The following is a 21019-nucleotide window of genomic DNA, read 5'->3' on the forward strand; positions in this document are numbered from 1 at the left end:
AGGGAGGGAGGGAGGGAGGGAGGGAGGGAGGAGAAAAAAGAAAGAAAGGCAGGTTCACTTATGTTCTGGACTGAACACGGAGAAGTGAACAGTACTGTCCTTACCTTAACTTCTCCAGCCATTTTATCAACTGCAAACCCCTCCACTGACAGCTGAAAACAAAACAGAGGTTTAAAATAGTTTAGAGAAACAAAGAGACTAGACACAAACGTCCACTTACCCCAAAGGCAATCAATTCTGTTCTCCCCACTCTGGTTTGTTACACAGAAGATAAGAAGGGGATGTACATGCTTATAAAACAAATCCCAGTAACTGAGAGATTTTTGGTTTTTTGCTAGGGCTTAAATTTACAGCCAGTGCGTGCAGCACAGGCCTATGAGTGGGCTGCAGGCACAGCCCTTGAGGAACCCTGCATTTGAAGGTAAGAGTGGGAGTTTGGGTCTTCCTAGATAGCTGTGGCTACGTTCAAACTCCAAGCAATCCTGTCTCAGCTTCTGCAGTGCCAAGGTGAAAAGCATAGTCCACCAGAGCTGGGGGAAGAACCATATCAAGAACAAAGATCTGAACTTTTGGGTCTGACGGAAGTTCCTACCCTGTGGATCATGACCCCACATGGGAATCACACATCAGATATTCTGCACATCAGATATTTACATTACAATTCCTAACAGTAGCAAGAATAAAAGTAGCAATTAAGCAATTTGATAGTTGGGGGTCATTATAACATGAGGAACAGTATTAAAGTGTTGGCATTAGGAAAGGTTGAGAACCAATGGTCTAATGGATCATGGATAATCATTCAATAACATTCAAGATTAGCAAGCTATTCAAGACTCCTACGTACCTTTATTAGTCTGGATATTAAGAACCCTCCCTGGTACCGGTTGTGAAGCTCCTCCCAGTTGTCCTTGATGAATTTCCAAGCAGCTTTCCTCCCATGCTTGCTGCCTCCAGCCACTCCGCCAATCACCGACACAGTGTCCTGCGGACGGACCTCTTCCTAACAGGGCAAAAAAAGAACTAGAAGCCTAGCTCTCTAGAGTATCTCCTGGTAGCAGAGAATTCAACAGACTTGGAAACACCAACAGGTGTTGAAGCACCAGCAGGGGGCGCACTCGCTCCCAGGGAGGGAAAGCGATTCCAAAGCCTCCACTTTTCTTCAACCTGCTCTAATTCTCACTACCAGTGGGAGAGGACAGATCAACACAGCAGCCGAGCCTTACAACCTGACTCAATCACTGGAAACCACAAGAGGGAAGGAAGACCTACTCACCTCCTCTCATCCCCACCACACACAATAAAGCAACAATAAAATGAAAACCAAACAAAACCAAAAGCTCCCACGAGCTTCCCCAAAATATCAGGAGCGTGCTGAGTCAAACACTTGACACACATCATGGAACACCAGTTCTCTTCCGTTTTTCCAGAGTATCTCTATGTAGCTGTCATTCTATAGACCAGGATGGCCTCAAGCTCAGAGATCCTCCTATTCCTGCCTCATGAGTGCTGGGATTAAAGGCACGTACCACCACCTCATGGCTCAGCAACAGTTCTCTTGCAATGCAACTTATAACTTACTGAAAGTGCAAAAGTGAGGACTTTTTGAATCAGTTCAGGTGAAAGAGTAGCCCCAAGAACTCTTTCAATTCTGTTTTTCTCTTCTTGCATATCAGCTTGTTTGTGAAGCTGCAGGGAAAAAGTAAAGAGGAACAGTCAGCTCTTCCCTGGACGCTGGTCTAGGACGTCATACCTCCTGCTTCTCTTCCAATGGGGAGGGACCTGTGCTCTGCCTTCTCACTGGGTAGGACTGGTGGGGCACTACACAGCTTAGTACTTTGCTACTGTGGTTGGGCACTAAACCGTACATCTGCCATAGCAGTAAGCCATTAGACATAGGTGTGCATTAGTCAAATAGTATGTCCCAGTTCTCAAGACTAATATAAAGGTCTAAAGAGTAAGTCTGTCACGGTCAGATTCTTTACATCACCAATACCTGACTAATGCTTTGTATTATATAAATAAACTATCACTAAACTATCATTAACTATCATTAGTTTAGCCTGTGAAGATGAAAATAATCTAGACATCTAGTAGCTGGATGCTGTTAATTACTCAAATGAGAAAAAAATGCATTAATAATGGGGAAGCAGAGGCAGAAGGATCAAAATTTTAGGACATCTTTGGCAACACAGCTTGAAGCCAACCTTGTTTACATGAGACCATGCCCCCACGAAATAAAAGAGACAAAACAAAAAGATATATTGTAGAATGTTGCTTAAAATGTGTGTCTGGAGCTGGAGAGATGGTTCAGTGGTTAAGAGCACCGACTGCTCTTCTGAAGGTCATGAGTTCAAATCCCAACAACCACATGATGGCTTACAACCATCCATAATGAGATCTGATGCTCTCTTGTGTGTCTGACAATTATACTGACAGCTGCAGTATAATTACATATAATAAATAAATAATTAATTTAAAAAAAAGTGTGCCAGATCCCATAGAACTAGAGTTATGGAGAGCCACCACATGACATGGATACTAGGGAAGAACCTAGGTTTCCTGTAAGAGCAGCAAGCACCCTTAACCATTAAGTGATCCCTTCAGAACTAGTGAGGACGTTTTTGATGTTGTTGAGACAGGGTTCTCAAATAATTCGGCTGGCCTTGACGTCTCTGTAGCTGAAGATAACCTTGAACTCCTGATCTCCTCAGCTTTACTTTCCAAGTTCCCCACTCACTGGTGTGTGCTAACATGCCTAGCTTACATGTAAATCCTTTAATGAATACACAGTTCTGATGGGCGACTTGGGTATTTAAGCATATTTTACATAATTACCCGATGACAGATGGAAGCTTATTTTGACCTTCCCACCTCAAATATAGACACCATGATTTTTCTTAACAGACTAGAAATGAATGCACAGAGACAGGATGGGACTTGTCCCAAGTACCACTATTAATTCAAACTCTGAAACAGATCAGTACCATCATAGAGCCAGGGTTAATTATATATTCACAATGGTAAGACAACTGTGAGGACAGGTCAGTTGATTTTCTGTTAACTCATAATGCTTCTGACATCTCATTTTCTCACCCTCCCTCTTTCTCTGACGCTTCTTTCCCATGCTGGAAAGGAACCCAGATCCTTGCATATAACAAAGTAAAGTGCTATCCAGTTTTTAAAAGTTGATTAAAAAAAAAAAAAAAAAACTTTGGCCAGGCAGTGATGGTGCATGCCTTTAATCCCAGCACTTGGGAGGCAGAGGCAGGAGGATTTCTGAGTTCCAGGACAGCCTAGTCTACAGAGTGAGTTCCAGGACAGCCAGGGCTACACAGAGAAACCCTGTCTCTAAAAAAAACCAAAACCAAAAAACAAACAAACAAACAAAAAACTTTGTGCTGCATTTATGCGTATGTTTATGCAAATCAGAGGACAACTTTACCCCTTAGAAGTTTTCGTGTTTTTTTTTTCCCCTCTATTCCTTGAGACAAGGTTCCTGTTTCTCTGTGTAGCCTTGCCTGCCCTGGAACTCACTCTGTAGATCAGGCTGGCCTTGATTCGACTGTCTCTGCTTCCCAAGTGCTGGGATTAAAGGCAATGGCCACTATGCCTGATTTCACATAGAAGTTTTAAAGAACCTGGCTTACAAATCTAGACCAGTGATTCTCAATCTGTGGGTTCCGATACCCACCCACTCCAGGGGTAGTAGGTGGCCCTTTCATAGGAGATGCCTAAGAGAATTAGATACAGTATTTACATTATAAATTCATAACACTAGCAAAAATTAGTTTATGGTTGGAGATCAGCATAATACAAGACACTGTATTAAAGGGTCACAGCATTAAGAAAGTTGGGAGGCTACAGAAGAATTGAAGGTGTTACTGGGTCATAGAAATCGATTTCAGGGCTGGAGAGATGGCTCAGTGGTTAAGCACACTGACTGTTCTCCTAGAGGTCTTGAGTTCAATTCCCAGCAACCACATTGTGGCTCATAGCCATCTGTAATGGAAATCCGATGCCCTTTTCTGGTGTGTCTGAAGAGAGCAACTGTGTACTTACACACACACATTAAATCAATCAATCAATCAATCAATCAGTCAGTCAGTCAATGGATTTCAAGGGCAACCTGAATAACCTTGCTTTATAAAATGGTGGAGGCAGATGTGACTCCTGTTTATGATCTCCGTAATCTTGGCATCAAGTACAAAGTGAGATGGAACACAGCCTGGGTTAAAATGAACCCCTGCTTCAAAAGTGCAAAAGAAACAAACAAACAAAAACTGGACATAGGTGGCACACCTGCAATTTCAACACTTGAAGCACAAGGATTGGAAATTCAATGCCACTCTTCATTGTCATCTGGGCTACCTGAGGCCCTGTCTCAAAACATGATGAGGACCTGGGATCAGCCTTACCATTTCAGGGTTAAGATTCAGCTAGATACTGAAGTTGTGTAGGGAAACCCAACAAATATACCTGAACCCCAGGGTCTGTGGTACTGGGATCTGCGCTTTGATCGGCCATGCTAGATTAATAACTTCCCCATTATGCTCAACTCCCAGAGCTCTTTATGTTTCAGCCTCAGTAGGATCTCACAAGTTGTCCAGTCTGTCCTTGAACTCGCTCTGTAGTGCAGGTAGACCTTAAACCCTCTGTCCTCTTGCTTTAATCTCCTTACTACCTGAGATTACAAGCCAAATCCAGCACATCTATCTCGTTGCCCATGCTCTCCTCCACCCCAAGGTCAAATGCAGACGTCTGGAGACCATTCCCAAATACACTCACCTTCAGCATGATATCTAAGGTAGCGCCATCCCCATGCTTTAAAACAGTGAGATAGACCTACAAAAGAATACCAGGGAAAAAAAGCCATTTGAGTTACAAGTATTTCGTTATAAATAGTCTAATACTAAGATAAAAAGAAGATGGGCATGATGGCAAAGGTCTGTTGTTGTACAACTGGATGTTGGGGGTGGGTCAGAAAGGAAAAAGATCGTAAGTTCAAGGCCTTTGTGGGATACACAGTAAGACTCTATGGGTAAAAGAAAATGGGCCACAAGGCCTGTTTAAAAATTATAGTTATGGGCTGGTGAGATGGCTCAGTGGGTAAGAGCACCCGACTGCTCTTCCGAAGGTCCAGAGTTCAAATCCCAGCAACCACATGGTAGCTTACAACCATCCCTAACAAGATCTGACTCCCTCTTCTGGAGTGTCTGAAGACAGCTACAGTGTACTTACATATAATAAATAAAAAAAAAAAATTATAGTTATGTATCAATGCAGACAGACAGACAGACAGACAATAGTTATCAGTCACTGGTGGTGGACAATCACACAGGGCTGTCATGTGCAGACAATAGTTTGCAGCAGTTCCCTCAGAAACACACCAAGTTAGTCACCTTGCAGCACTGATGTGCTACGGGAGAAACAAAGGAGAGGCTGGCTGCAAACTACCTAAGCAGCCTTTGCTTACAGTAAGACAGGGCGTGAGTGTCAGTCCTTAGGCTAATTTTAACTCACAAATTAAAACGGATACCTACAATTCGATGGAATTTATTATTATTATTTTTTTTCCAGACAGGGTCACTTGCTGACCTCTGTCTCTGCCTCCTGAGTACTGGGGTTAAAGGAGTGTACTACCACATCCAGCTATCAGGGGAATTTATTACAATAACTCACAGGACTCCTTAGGTCAGCAGAAAGAACCTGCTTCCCTTCCACGTGCTCCTTAAACCGACGACGGGCTTCTTCCAAAGTTGCCTTATGCCCTGCTTTTCCCAGTTTGCCCAGCACCAAGCCCCTCAGGAGTGCGTCTAGATGACCTGGTAGAGAAGTGAAGACACAGACAACTTGAGACGCCTGCTTTGATGATGTACAACTTGCACAGCTTGTAACTGTGATACCAAATCTATGTTCTTGAACAAACATAAGATTGCTCTAGTACTTACGAGAATACTTGAATTAATTTATCAAATTGTAAGCGGAAAGGAATACACATACTAGACAAGCAAACAAATTTGCTGACTTTGTGTGGACTCACAGGTACCAGATACCAGAGCCTGGTAATGTATTAATTATTGTTAAAAACACGTGAAAAGGAAAGACTTATATCATGCAAGTTTGACTCAAGGTTTTTTTTTTTAAAAAAAATAATTATTTATGTATGTGAGTACATTGTCACTCTCTTCAGACACACCAGAAAAGGGCGTCAGATTCCATTACAGATGGTTGTGAGCCACCATGTGGTTGCTGGGAATTGAACTCAGGACCTCGTCAAGAGCAGTCACTGAGCTATCTCTCTAGCTCTTCAAAGCATTTTAAAAAATGCTCTTTGTTCAATAAACTAAAGCCTTAGATTTTAAAATAAACATTCAATGGATTCATCCTCCAGTACACGCACAATTGCCAAAGCTAACCCTCCAACTCAGTATCACTGTCCCCGCAATAAGCCCCCATGAAAGCACCGGGGTGCCGCTTTGTGGTAGAGCATGGCAGAGGTACTGCACTGAAAAGTAATTTTATTTGGGCATAGCTTATACTAGAATGAAGGTCAGATTCCTCGGAACTGGAATTACAGATGGCTGGGAACTGAGCCTTGTCCTCTGCAAGAGCTGTAAGGACTCTTAACTGCTAAGCCAGCTCTCTAGCTCCCATGACAGTGTGTGTGTGTGTGTATCCATATGGGTACATATTTGTGTGTCCATACATGTGGAGGGCAGGCCAATGTTTGGTGTTTATTTTTCACAGAGCCTTATTCCTTAGCCATGTCTGTCTAGGAACTCTCTTTGAAGAGCAGGCTGGCCTCAACTTCACAGAGATCCACCTCTTCTGTCTCCCAAGATAAGGCTGTGTGCCAGCAACCCTGGCCACTTCACTGTTTTAAGACATTCTCTCTCTCTGGAATGGATCCCTACAAATCTACTTCTTTCCTTGGTGCTGGGGTAACAAGCACATGGCACTGCTCCAGGCTATCTTCTTGGGATTAAACACAGGTCTTCGGCTATGCACTCTTTTTTTTTTCCTCGAGACAGGGTTTCTCTGTGTAGCCCTGGCTGTCCTGGAACTCACTCTGTAGACCAGGCTGGCCTCAAACTCAGAAATCTACCTGTCTCTGCCTCCCGAGTGCTGGGATTAAAGGCTTGTGCCACCATGCCCGGGCTCAGGTATGCACTCTTAGAAAGAGAGCCTAGTTGTCTCCCCAGCCCTTACTGGGAATCTGCTACTGACTTATGTTGTGGGTCAAAGCAACATATGAACTATTTGCTCTTTAATTCCCCTGTCTAAACAGCTACAGAACAAAGGCATTCATCCTGTATTCGCTCCAAATCAAAGACTTTACACATTATTATTTCCACAGACAAGGGCGGCATTAAGGAAGCAGGCTATGTGTGTCCCTTCCTCTCTGCTGTCCGGTCACATCTAAAGCTAACGACTTGCTGGGTCTGGACTCCTATCAGTGACTCAGTTGCCATACAGCAGTAACCTTTTACCTTCCTCATCACACACACATTTCTAGAACCACTGCATCTTGTTCCCCTTGATAACCCCCAACTTCCCTATATTTTCTCCTTAAAGAACATTCTTCTCCAATCCCACATCAAGTCTATTCCTGTGGTCAACAAAATTCCATGAACAGAGTTGTCTATATACACTGTCTCCAATTCCTCCCACTGTGGAGAATCTATTATAGGCATACCACTTCACAGAATCTGCTAACCAAAATTGTTAATTCTCTATTATTTTCTGCTTATGGCAACCAACACAGCTTACCACTTTCTCTCAACCTTAAAATACAATACTCTGAAATTATGGGCCACCCTACTTTCTCCTGACGCTCCTCAGAGGCCAGTCAGTTTCTCTTGTGATTCTTCACCCTCTTCTCACTGAGCCTCATAACCCAGAGCGGTGGTCAACTCTCTACGACACAGGATGGCTCCTGATCCTCCTGCTTCTACCTCCTAGGGTTAATGGTGTGGACCACCATGCCAGGCCTTGCCTCCTTTCTCTTTTGTTTCTTGAAATAAAAGAGCCATAGGTAAACCAGACTGGCCTCTTCCTGATTACAGGCATGCTTGGCCTTTTCTTCTGCCAATCTCTAACAATTGAATTTAGATATAGTCTTCAAACATCTATCTACTCTTAGTGGTTTCTTGTAGTTTCAGTTATAAATCCTAACTGCACACTATTAGCTCCAAACTGTATTTACTTAGCCTGCATCTCCAGGCATTCTCAAATGTACAAAATGACCCCAATCTGAAAGACCCTAAACCAAACTCCTGACTTTTTGCAACCAAAGCTGCTTCTATGGCCAATTTTTTGTTTTCCCATGGCTGACCTGGAACCTAGAACTCTTTGTGCCTGTCCCTCTACAAGTAGTCTTTTTTTTTTTTTGGGGGGGGGGGGACAAGAGTGGTGTGTGTCTGTGTGTTCTAGACATGGTTCTTGTGTGCAACAGCCCCGGCTGTCTTGGAACTCGCTCTGTACACCAGGCTGCCCTCAACTCAGCCATACGCTTGCCTCTGCCCCAGTGCTAGGATTAAAGGCCTGCGCCGCTGCAGGCCAGCTAAGTAGTCTTAATCTGATGAGTCCTCTTTTTGCCACACCCAGTCTTCCAAAACCACAGAGAGAATACATTACTTGTATGTGCTAACAGCAACCAACACTTAATTGGAATACTCAGATAGCCTTCGAAATGATTTTCCTTCAGTTTCATAGTCACATGAATGAAATCATGTTCCTCTGATCAAAACTTTTAAAGTTAGTATCTTGTATCACAAAATGTAAAAAAACATAGGACGTTGCTTCAGGCCACCTCCCTGTAAGAGAGTCAGTGACTTGGCATGGACCTCTCACCTCTTCCCCAGTCCCGACCTCATCAGCCTTCTGGTTTCCGTTGGACACTCTGGGCATGTTCTTGCTTTAGATTCTTGGTGCTTGCTGGGCCCACCAGTCTGGACCATGTCTGCTCTGCGCTTTATCTCTCTCTCTGTTCTCCATTTATGCTCAAAGATCAGTTATTAGTGAGGGTTGGTTTTTCCCCAACTACTTTATCAAACACTGGCTTAGCACTCCTTACTGTCTAATTTTACTTGTGATATTAAATCTACCTTAATAGATTTGCTGTGTCTTCCATTAGAATGTAAGCTATACAGGACAATGCTTTGCTTATCTCTATTGTCAGCTGGTAAAATATAAAATAGCACCTGCCTTTTACTAGTTACATAAATATTAGTTGAATCATGAAGGAAAGGCAGTGGCAACAACTGGATACTATAACTGTTCTTATTTTTAAAAATCCCAGATCAATGTAATGGTCTGGGACTATATCACTGGCAGAGTTTAGCACAGACTAGGCCCCTGGGTAAACCCATTGCTATAAGAAGAAAAAATAAGGGGACTGGAGAGATGGCTCAGCAGCTAAGAGCACTGACTGCTCTTCCAGAGGACCTGAGTTCAATTCCCAGCAACCACATGGTGGCTTACAACCATCTGTAATGGGACCTGATGCCCTCTTCTGGTGTGTCTGAAGACAGCTACAGTGCACTCATATATATAAAATAAATAAATCTTTAAAAATAAAATAAATCTAGATTAAGATAATTCAGGAGAGAACACCTCATTTAGTAAGCAGATGGCAACAAGTGAATGGATTTGAAACCCCAAATCACCACTCTCAGCATTTAAATGACAATGCTTCAAAGGAACATGATTATAGACGTAATCACAGAAAGGCAGAAAGCAATAAAGATCCTTATTTTGGAAAGCTGAACCCTGCCAAGTGTGATGATTCATGCTGAGGCAGGAGAGTCACTATAGGTTCCAAGCTACGTGAGCTACTGTTTTGTGCTGGTGTAACAATTTTACCAGCAGGTTCAGAACATTACATTTCTGGTCAACTGAATATACTCTAAACTCTGGATACAGAGATGCTAACTGTTAACCACACAGGAATAGAAAGTACTGACTTTAGATTCTTCCCCATATAGTACATTCATCTATTACCTTCTCCAGGTTTGGGGTCCCAGCCCAATCTCTCTCCTATAGGTGAAAAGACATCTTTGACAAACTCCTGGATCTCCTCATAGAAGTCTGTGTGGGACAAGAGAGTTGAAAGAATCCCCAGGTTACCGCTCAGGTCGCTCCATACAGTATAATTGGGCTCATTCACAAAAGCCTCCATGACTTTTAGAACCTCTACAGTGCTAATGATGCCAGCTCGAGCCTGGGGTGGGAAAAAACACAAATCAGCTCAGCCTTCAGCCTCAACAGACAGAAGAAAACAGACATGCACGTGGCACTATCTACTGCTAGCAGTTCTCGTGGTTAAGGCTAAGTAAGTTCAGAATACTGTTAAGAATAAAAACCCAGCATGACAACGACTTTTGTTAAGTTCCTTGCTATCTGTAAAAGAACACCTTAAAAAAGCGTACATTGAATCTCATAATTTGGGACCAATAAAAATCAGTTAACTTCTTAATTCTACTCAGTTTTGGGGGCATCACTTTGATGTTTTAAATTTCTTTCTTTTTAAAAATTCCTTCTACTTCGAGAAAAGTTGCAAAAAACAGTTGGGGCTCTGGTTCTTGACAAAGGCTCTGTTAAGGCTGACTCTGCAAACTGTGTCAACGTCAGCCTCTCCTTGACTCACTCTAAAGGACAGGATGGGAAGGCTCTGCAGACTCAGAGTGCTTTCAGCACTGACTAACAAGACTTGGAAAGGAACTTCTGTTCTAGCAGCCAACTGCACAAGCGGCTCGTTGTCCTGGAACAGGTCTCTCGTGGAAGCGAGACCAGCAGATGGGAGGTTTGCCCATCAATGCTGAGCTGCATTTATTTAGAGAAGGAGTCCAATCAGCAATCACAGGGCAGGGAGACTTCAGGTCCAATTTAAAGCAACACTAGAAAGAATGATAATTTGACCACAGGCAAAGACATCCTGAAAATACCTAACCTGCTGGAGTCATAAAGACAGCAATATGAATTTTGCTGCTTTAAATCCTTCCTGGAGCGAAGCCAAATATGTATATAATTCTGGGCTGATATGCTATAATTTGAGTAATAACAGACTGTTAAAACATTCTTGCTTTCTCAGCAAAGTACAAGTACTACTTAAAGAACAACATAAAATCACTCTGAATTAGTGTTTAAAGAATCATAAGGGAGGGGGCTGGAGAGATGGCTCAGAGGTTAAGAGCACTGGATGCTCTTCCAGAGGTCCTGAGTTCAATTCCCAGCAACCACCTGCTGGCTCACAACCATTTGTAATGGGATCCAATGCCTTCTTCTGGTGTGTCTGAAGACAGTAACAGTGTGCTCACAAACATAAAATAAATAAATCTTACAAAAAAGAAAAAAAATCAGTACGGAAATCTCTTCATGACTCATATCCATTTGTTTTTAAAAGAATGGACTTTTGTCCCTAAAAGGACAGTTTGTGGGAAGCACTGATAAGTTAAAAACACAAAAGAAAATTGGATTAGTGAAATGAAATTTGCTTCAAACAATTGATATAGTTAACAATTTTGTCATGTTAATTAATAATTAGCCATTCACAGTCACCCCAAATTAGCTAACCTTAGACAAGAAGGACCATATCCTTCTAATATTCTTTATATAGATTTAACCATTATACCCTGTAACCAACAAAATGCATCATATGACCTGCGTGTGAGTGAGAACGCTCACCAGAGAAAAGAGGTCATTCTGTAATCCAAGTCGGTCCACTGGGGGCAGAGAAAGGTCACGGATGCCTGGTAATAAACTTTCGAGCATGGCAGAGCTGTACTGGGTTCGATAAAACCCAACTGTTCCCAGATTTAGCTGAAAGGACACAATAAATACTGTTAACCCTTCCTTTCTCCTTACTTTTTGTGAGACAGGTTCTCTTTATGTAGTCCTGGCTATTCTGGAACCTACCCTATAGACCAAGCTGGCCTTAAAGTGAAGAGATCTATCTACCTGCCTCTGACTCCTGAGGGCTGGGATTACAGGTGAGCCGGACCGTGATCAGCCACTCCATTTTTTGCCTTTTTTTTTTTTTTTAAAAGTTATTTATTTATTTATTTATTTATTTAATATGGCTGTTCTGTGATTACACAAACCAGAAGAAGGAATCCCAATACAGATCCCATTACAGATGATTGTAAGCCACCATTATGGGTGCGGGGAATTGAACTCAGGATCCAGTCAAGAGCAGCCAATGCTCTTAATCACTGAGCCATCTCTCCAGCCTCAGCCACTTCATTTTAAAAAGGTATCTTTGAGTGAGTATGGTGGTCAGCCTGCACTACATACTAAGTTCCAGAACAGTTATAGCTACATAGTAAGACCCTGTCCCAAAACAACAACAACAACAACAACAACAACAACAAAGAAGCAAAAAAAAATGTTGGGGGTAGTGATGAAAATCGAAGTCATGCCTCTCAAGTACCCTTCCACTGAGCTAAGTCATATCTTAAGAAAAACAAACAAACATAGGTAAAATGGAATTATAAAGTTTTCTACATACAAATATTGTAAAACTGGGGGTGGGGTGGGAAGGTGGATGGCTCAGTGGTTAAGAGCACTGGCTACTCTTCAGAGGAATAGGGTTCAAATTCCAGCATCCACTCCAATTCCAGGGCATCCAACCCTCTTACATAGACACACATGCAGACACACCACTGCACATAAGACAAGAATAAATAAAAAAATTATTTAAACTGGTTAAACAATTCTAATCCAATTTTGAGTCTCTTTTATCTTTTACTGTAGGAACTGCATCTTTATATGCTTAATTATAGTCACAGTGTACATAACTTTTTCTAATTTGTGAGAAAGTTCCATATTGTTACTTAATCTTTAAGATCATAATTTTAAATGCTAATATAGTCCAGGGTATATTTTAAATATTAAATAGAAAAATGGGTATTTCTTAGCAACTAAAATTTTGGGATAACCTATCATCCTAAGAAGAAATTGCAGCAAATTATTTTTTTTTACAAAGTAAAAATAACTTACCCATTGGTATTTTCATATTCCAGTGACAAACAGATTTTTATCTATTTCTGCTCTCACTTGAAGAAAGTTATATGAGCACAACACAGACCTGAGATTAAGACTCTGCTCAGAACGCCGAACAGCTTGGGTGGCTTTCAATAGTCTCTGTGTAGTCTTGGCTGTCCTTGAACTCACTCTGTAGACCAAGCTGGCTTTGAACTCAGAGATCCACCACAGACTAGCTTTTAAGAAGGGGAGGCAACTACAGCTGCAACACTGCAGATGTTCTATGCCAGTGAGCTATTTACTCTTCCCACTGTGCTCTTTAGAGACAGAGTCTCACTAGCCCAGGCTGGCCTCAATTGTTAACACCCTCCCTCAGCCCACTGTGGGCTGGGGTCACAGGTATACATGACCAAACCCAGTCAACTTCTATTCTTCATGCCTTCCTTCTATCTGCTTAGAAATGTTTTCCCAGCCGGGCGTGGACAGCCAGGGCTATACAGAGAAACCCTGTCTTGAAAAACAAAACAAAAAACAAAAACAAAAAAAAAAAACCAAAACCCCAAAGAAATGTTTTCCCTTTGAAAATACTAGTATGAATTGAAGAAATACAATTCAGAGTCAGCCACAAAGACATAGGAGTAAGAGAAAGAAATCATTTCAGATAAAATAAAAATAGCTATGTCATTCTCAACTCACCTTTACCCATTGGTCTGGTTTGACATTTTTCAAAACCACACTCATCTCTGGCTTATCCATTAGTATTTTCAGTTTAGCCTGGCTGGGATCCTCACTAGTTGAAATTGTGACAGGAACCATCCACTGAGGACAGTCTTCACCTGAGCAAGAAGAGAGCAAATGGAAAACTTAGCAAACAAAGTTACACTGAAGTAAGCAGGTAGTGAGGTAAACATAGGACTGCCAGGCAGTAACCAAGACAAAACTCAATGTTAAATCATGCCTTCGGGACCTCAACACTATCAGTACAAGGGACAAGAGACGATACTATCAAAATCACAACCATCTAAAGGAGAATGTTTTTTTCCTTTTGCAAAGCAATAAAGACAGCCATGATTCTACAGTCAATGTGAGGAGTCAGTGCTCTAAGATGCTTCCACTAAGGGCTCCCACTCCAGTGACACTGCAGAACCAATCGGGAACTCTTCATTTCATCCCCGAGGAGTCCTATCTAAAAGTCAAAGCCATTGAAAGGTAGAGCCAGTGTCCTCGATAATCAAACAGCAAAGCAGACTTTGTCTGAGGATATTAACAGCACAGAGTCAACAATGAGTAAGCAGCTGCATGTCTTTTTTAAAAAAATATATCATTTATTTATTTATATGAATACACTGTAGCATCTCCAGACACACCAGAAGAGTGCATCAGGTCCCATTACAGATTGTTGTGAGCCACCATGTGGTTGCCAGAAATTGAACTCAGGACCTCTGGAAGAGCAGTCAGTGCTCTTAACCGCTGAGCCATCTCTCCAGCCCTAAGCTGCATGTTTTTAAAAAGGATAAATCACTCAGATACCCAAGGTTTTAATGTCACCTGCATTGGTCTTAGGGATAGAAAAACCTGCAAACCTGTCAGTATTACAACACAGATTATAAACATGAGGGAGAAAACAGCAATTGTGGCACTTAAAGACTTAATTGGAGAGTAAAGTCACAATCTGACTTGTTAAATGTCACAACATGACAGGACAGTGGTGACAGAGTGGCAGGTACACATATACTTTTCCATACTGAAACTACTATTCTAAAGAAAATGAAACTTAGTTTCTTCAATTAAAATTAAATTGCCCAGTTAAAACATTATAGGTAAAAAGGGCTTGATGACAAGCAGAGTTATTCAGGAATGCAGCAGCAGTTGGGAGGATAAACTGGGGGACTTCCACTATCTTATTTGAATTCCCACTCTTCTAAACTCATTGCATAGTAAGAACCAACTACAGTGCCTAGGATAATGGTAAGTAAAGACAACCGTCACTGAATTAATACTTACTAAGCCCAATCACTTAAAAAACAAAAACAAAAAAACCCTAACACAGTAAGTCCTTAGGGCGGCAGTTTTCAATCTGTAGGCCTCAACTTCTTTGGGGGTTGAATGATCCCTTTCATAGGGGGTCACACATCAGATATCCTGCATATAACATGTTGACATTATGATTCATAATAGTAAGAAAATTAGTTATGAAGTAGTAGCAAAAATAATGTTTGTGGTTGGGGATCACCAGAACAAGAGGAACTGTATTGAAGGGTTGCAGCGTCAGAAAAATTGAGAACCACTGCCTTCCATTTCTTAGGGTATTCCAGTCCTTTTTATTTTCTTTCAATAAGAGAGCTATACATTTTATTGTTTTGTTTGTTTGTTTCTTTGTTTGTTTTTTGGTTTTTCAAGACAGGGTTTCTCTGTGTAGCCCTGGCTGTCCTGGAACTCACTCTGTAGACCAGGCTGGCCTAGAACTCAGAAATCCACCTGCCTCTGGCTCCCGAGTGCTGGGATTAAAGGCGTGCGCCACCACTCCCGGCTCCTTATTGTTGTTTTTCAAGACAGGGTGTCCCTGTGTAGCCCTAGGTGTCCTGGATCTCCCTGGCAAAACCAGGCTGCCCTTGAACTCAAGAGATCTGCCTGCATCTGACTCCCAAGTGATGGGATTAAAGGCCACCGAAGCCTGGTGGGAGACACACAATTTTAAAGATTAGGCCTAGAGTGATGGCTCAGCAGTTAAGAGCATGGCTGCTTTCCCAAAGAACCTGGGTCCAACTCCTAGCACCTACACTGTGGCTAACAACTGCCTATAACTGTAGTCCTAGGGGATCTAATGCCCTCTTCTAGTATCCTAAGGTACCTGCACATAATTGGTACACATACAGAAAAAGCAGGCACACACACACATATATAAAATAACTGGGGCAGCATGGAACAGGAAGCTGAATCTGTGTTGGCACAGCTGGATGACTGGAGTGCCAAGGGCCAATGGAGCCAAGCCAGACAGGTCAGCCACCCAGCCCACAAATCTCTGGAATCACACTGGAGCAGCTGGGAGGGTGACGGCTCCTGGGACCAGGGCTGGCAGGAACCCAGCCAGCTCTGTGGAGCCACCCCCAGAAAGCACGCTGCTAGTTAGTATAACTGGGGTGGTACAGAGCCCAGTGACAAGGGTGACAACCCCTTTGCTGCCCTGTCTGTTGGTCCCAGCGCTCAGCCCAGGCCAGATCCAGACTCCGGGGGTGAAAACAACTGGGAAGGCTTGGAGGCTGAGACAGGTAAAGGCAGAGTCCCAGCGCTCAGCCCAGGCCAGATCCAGACTCCGGGGGTGAAAACAACTGGGAAGGCTTGGAGGCTGAGAGCAGACAGGTAAAGGCAGAGCTGGTTCCAAACAAGTGAGAGGCAAGTAGAAGCGAAATGGAAGCCAAGCAGGCAGAGAAAAAGGCCACCAAGGGGACCATGAAGGTGGATTAACAACCCTACCCCCAAACCCCTGGGCATTTACAACCATTGGAGAGCAGGCCTGGCAGATCTATTTATTGTACAAACCATGTGAGCCTGGTCAGAAGATCAGGCACATCTAGTGTTCATAGTCAGAGCCACAATAAATTCTATTTCACAATAAGTAAGTAGGTAAGTAAATAAATAAAATAAAATAAATCCAAAGTATAATTAGACAGATGACATATATCCTCTTATTTTGAAAACTATTAGTTTACTGGTCAGTTCCCTCTGAGATCGTATTTGCTCACCGCCATATGGTCCACTGGCACAGAACTTCTTTTGAGACAGCTTCAGCACTCTGTCATCTTCTACCTATAGAGGCAAAGCATAGGCTATAACAATGCCGATTTTGGGTGGGAGTGTTTCTATGACAATATTGGCAGGGGACCAATACAAATTATCTTCTGCGATGAGATGAGAAAACTACAGAATAGGAAAAGAAAGTTAGTCACTCTTGAAGGAATCATGAGCCACACCCCTAGCTAATAAGGAGCTGCTTTCAATTTTCTCCAGAGATGTGGCCCCTGGTAGGCTGTTCATGTTCGAGTGATAGTCCCATACCTATGTGAATGCAATAGGTTTTAAAATTTATTTTTACATGTCTTAAAAAGAAAAAGTGTAAGAAAGAAAGAAAAAAAGTGAGGGTAGGGGTAACTGCAAGCCTAGAAATCAAAAGCAACAGCCTACGTGTTTAAAAAATGCTTTAAGATGACAACTCACGACGCAGAGGCAGGCGGATTTCTGAGCTTGAGGCTAGCCTGGTCTACAGAGTGAGTTCCAGGACTGCACAGAGAAACCCTGTCTTCAAAAACAAAAACAAAAACAAAACAAAACAAAACAAAAAGATAACTCACTCGCCATGCAATATAACTCCCACGCAAGCTCCAGGTCCTGAGTTCAGCCTCCAGCACCCATGTAAAAACTGGGGTGTGATAATGAACACTTAGAACCCCAGTGTCTGCAAGGCAGAAACAGAGGGTTCCTGGAGCTTGCTGTCCAGCCAACCCAGGCGAACTAACAAATCCCAGATCCCAGTGAAAGACCCTATCAAACCCAAGGTGGACAGCCTACTGACCTGTCCTTCACACAGACACAGACACACACACACACAGACACACACACAGACACACACACAGACACACACACACACACTCTGCACTCAGCTCCACTGATCTCCACCAAAGGACAAAAGCCTTCAACAAACAGGCAGTCACTGGCCTCACTGCTCATCAATAACTGCATTCTGGGATAGTTCAAAGATCACACACTATAACAGACTCGAACTTACTTAAATGAAATATAAAACTAAACAATAATGACTTTAGTAAGTAAACTAAGCAGAAGAAATAGAATTGAAGTCTAGGCATAATGGTACAAGCTTTTAACCTCATCACTAAGGAGGAAAGGCAGGCAGACAGCTGAGGCAGACAGTTCTAGGCCAGCTGAGGCTAAATAGGGAGACCATTTCCAAAAATCAAAACAAACAAGCAAGCAAACAAGTAAGAAAGAAAAGATTCTAGGTTCAATACACAGCACCACTATATGAATGAATGAATGAATAAAAATTAAAATAAAAAAATCTAAGCTGAAAATATGGCTCAGCAGTTACAAGCACTGGCTGTCCTTTATTCCAGAGGACCTGGGTTTAATTCCCCAATGTTCACACAGTAACTCACAACCATCTGTGTAACTCCAATTCCAAGGGATCAATGCCCTCATCTGGCCTTCATGGTTACTAGGCACACACATGGCACAGAGACATGCATTCAGGCAAACATCCATCCACATGAAATAATAATTTTTAAAATTTTATGATTAAATAATTTAAAAAGTAGGTATTATGGGTTATGGATATCATGCTTTTTTTTTTTTAAGATTTACTTATTGTGATATGTTAAGTACACTGTAGCTGTCTTCAGACACACCAGAAGAGGGCATCAGACCTCATTACAGATGATTGTGAGCCACCATGTGGTTGCTGGGATTTGAACTCAGGACCTTCAGAAGAGCAGTTGGTGCACTTAACCACTGAGCCACCTCACCAGCCCCTGGATATCATGAATTTTAGAATTTAAGAGATCCTGGCCAGCTAGCATTACACAGTGATATTCAGTCTCAGAAAGAAAAAAAAAGTCTTTCTACATGCATGCCCACTGGCTATCCTGAAACTCACTATGGAGAGCAGGCCAGCCTCCAGCCTCAAATTCACAAGAACTCTTTTCTGCCTCTTCCTCCCACATCCTAAGCTTAAAGGTGTGCACCATTATACCCAGCAGCCTACTGAAGTTTAAAAGGGTGCTAGGCCTTAAAATAAAAAAAGGGGAAAAAAAAATTAGCAACCAGTAGTCTGCATTAAGTGTAATCGTTAATAAGCATAACAGTTTTGAGAAATGAAATCCTCAGAGAAGAAACAATCATTCTTGTGTACTAATGTTCTCTTTGTAGCCAAGGTGGCTCAAACTTCAAAGTACAGAGGCTCCATGTATGACACACCACACCCAGCTGTGTGAGGATTCTGACAGGCTTACCTGTTCAGCTTCCACATAAATGAGAGGGAATCCCATTTGTTTGGTCCAGGTATTCATCACAGCTGCTATGGGTTTGCCACTGGCACTTTCCAAACTTTCCCAGAGATCCTCTAGAAGGTAAATGAGAACAATAACCAGAAATGTTTATTTCCTGTATCAAATATTCACATACCTTTTAACTGTTAGGTCCATCATACAGAAGTTCAAACAAATGCTCTACCCACAATGCTACAACTTAGTAAATTCTACTAAAAAAAGCTGTTTCTGGGGACTCAGTCAAGTGCTTGTCATACTAGCACGAGGTCCTAAGTCCTTCACCCAGCACCCATAAGAAAATTGGTAACATGAGCTGGGTGTGGTAGTGTGTGCCTCCAATACTAGCAAAAGGGAGGCGAGGGATGCAGATTTATCTAAGTTTGAGACCAGCCTGATCTACAGAGTGAGTTCCAGCACAGCTAGACTATGTAGGGAGATCCTGTGGTGGTGGAGAGCTTTATAATCCCAGGACTAGGGAAGCAGTGACAAGAGGGCTCCTGGGGGACTGGCCTAATTGGCTAAGATCCAGGTTCAGTGACGCCCTTCAAAGAAAAGTAAGGTAGAGAGCAACTGAGGAAGCCATTCAACACTGACCTGCAGCTTCTGCACACACACAGACGAAACACCTAGACTTTTATTCTAAAATAATCATTCTAATAAAAATTGATCATAAATAAGACAAGCAAAACCAAGTATAAGCTCATTACACATTCACTGACAAACTGACTGACGCTCATTCAATCAGTCTAAGTTTAAATACATTCAATGTGAATGCAACCAAAATAAAACTAATTTGGTAAAACTTCACTGGTTATAGAGGGAAAGCAAATGGTAACAATGTATGCCATGCCTGGAAATAAAGTGCATGAACGAAGTGCTTGCTATGCAAGCATGAGACCCCGAATTTGATCCCAGAACCACTTAAATGTTGAGGTTGTGGTGTGCATTTGCAACCCCAGCCCTGGGGAGATAGAGACAGGCAGAAACCCAGGGCTTCCTGGCTAGCCATACAGGCCTACTTTCTGAAACTTGGGTTAATTAAATATAGTGCCTTTAAAAATGGTGTGTGAAATTTGGTGATTGGGTTGGAGAGATGATTCAATGGCTAAGACCATATAGTTCTTGCAAAGAACCTGAATTAAGTTCTCATCACCCACGCAAGGTCATTCCAACAGCCCATAACTTCAGCTGCAGGGGGATCTGATGGCTCTAGACTTTGAGAGAAATATGTACTCATGTGACCATACCCTCCCCCATAGGCACATATGTATAATTCAAAATAATAAATCCTAAATCAGTCAAACAGGCAAAGCAAAACAGGGGTGGAACTTTTGGTAAAAGCATTTGCTACAGAAGCTTATAACCAGAGCTCTGTTCTCACCTTTAATGACAGGAGAATATAAGCTCTCAAAAAGTGTCCTGACTTTCTGCATGCATAGGATGCATACACTTGTGATTAAAAAAACAAGCAAAACCCAAGGCTACCTAGGAATCCAATGTAGACCCTTAACCTATATGCATGTATGTACACCGCCCCCTCAGGCTATGCTGGGTCTGGTGGAGCATGCCCTGAATCCCAGCTATTAGGACGCAGATGCAGGAGGATCTCCACACTCACAAGGAGAGTCCAGTCAACATAGCAAACAAAAAAAATAAACAACAAAAACTTAGTAATATCAATATATTCAGCAAGTTCTAAAACAGAAAACAGTACAGAAAACTAGGGAAATGACATTAAAAACATAAGCAAGGACTAAGGCACTAAGGGCAGAGAGTTTACAAAGAGGCGTGGCAGCACGCGCCTGTCGGCCTAGCACTCTCTAGGTTCCAGACCAGGCTAGTATACAGAGCAAGTTCTGGAATAGCCAGGGGCTACACAGAGAAACCCTGTTTTACTAAACAAACAAACAAACAAATATTTTTTTAATAGAAGGAAGGAAGGAAGGAAGGAAGGAAGGAAGGAAGGAAGGAAGGAA

General features: G+C 42.3%; 1 protein-coding gene across 1 annotated transcript in view; it reads right to left on the minus strand.

Moving 5' to 3' along the window:
• Npepps (aminopeptidase puromycin sensitive) overlaps positions 1-21019 on the minus strand; it is a 79482-nt gene that overhangs the window by 6797 nt on the left and 51666 nt on the right. The window contains exons 13-22 of the mRNA XM_021212200.2: positions 19008-19117; positions 16728-16791; positions 13681-13820; positions 11686-11820; positions 10003-10222; positions 5680-5822; positions 4786-4842; positions 1579-1686; positions 845-1000; positions 105-152 (exon numbers count right to left, since the gene is read on the minus strand). Coding sequence (XP_021067859.1) covers positions 105-152; positions 845-1000; positions 1579-1686; positions 4786-4842; positions 5680-5822; positions 10003-10222; positions 11686-11820; positions 13681-13820; positions 16728-16791; positions 19008-19117 — 1181 coding nt within the window. The remainder of the gene's footprint in view (positions 1-104; positions 153-844; positions 1001-1578; positions 1687-4785; positions 4843-5679; positions 5823-10002; positions 10223-11685; positions 11821-13680; positions 13821-16727; positions 16792-19007; positions 19118-21019) is intronic.

This window comes from Mus pahari, chromosome 14 (assembly GCF_900095145.1).
Source record: "Mus pahari chromosome 14, PAHARI_EIJ_v1.1, whole genome shotgun sequence".
Lineage (NCBI taxonomy): Eukaryota > Metazoa > Chordata > Mammalia > Rodentia > Muridae > Mus > Mus pahari.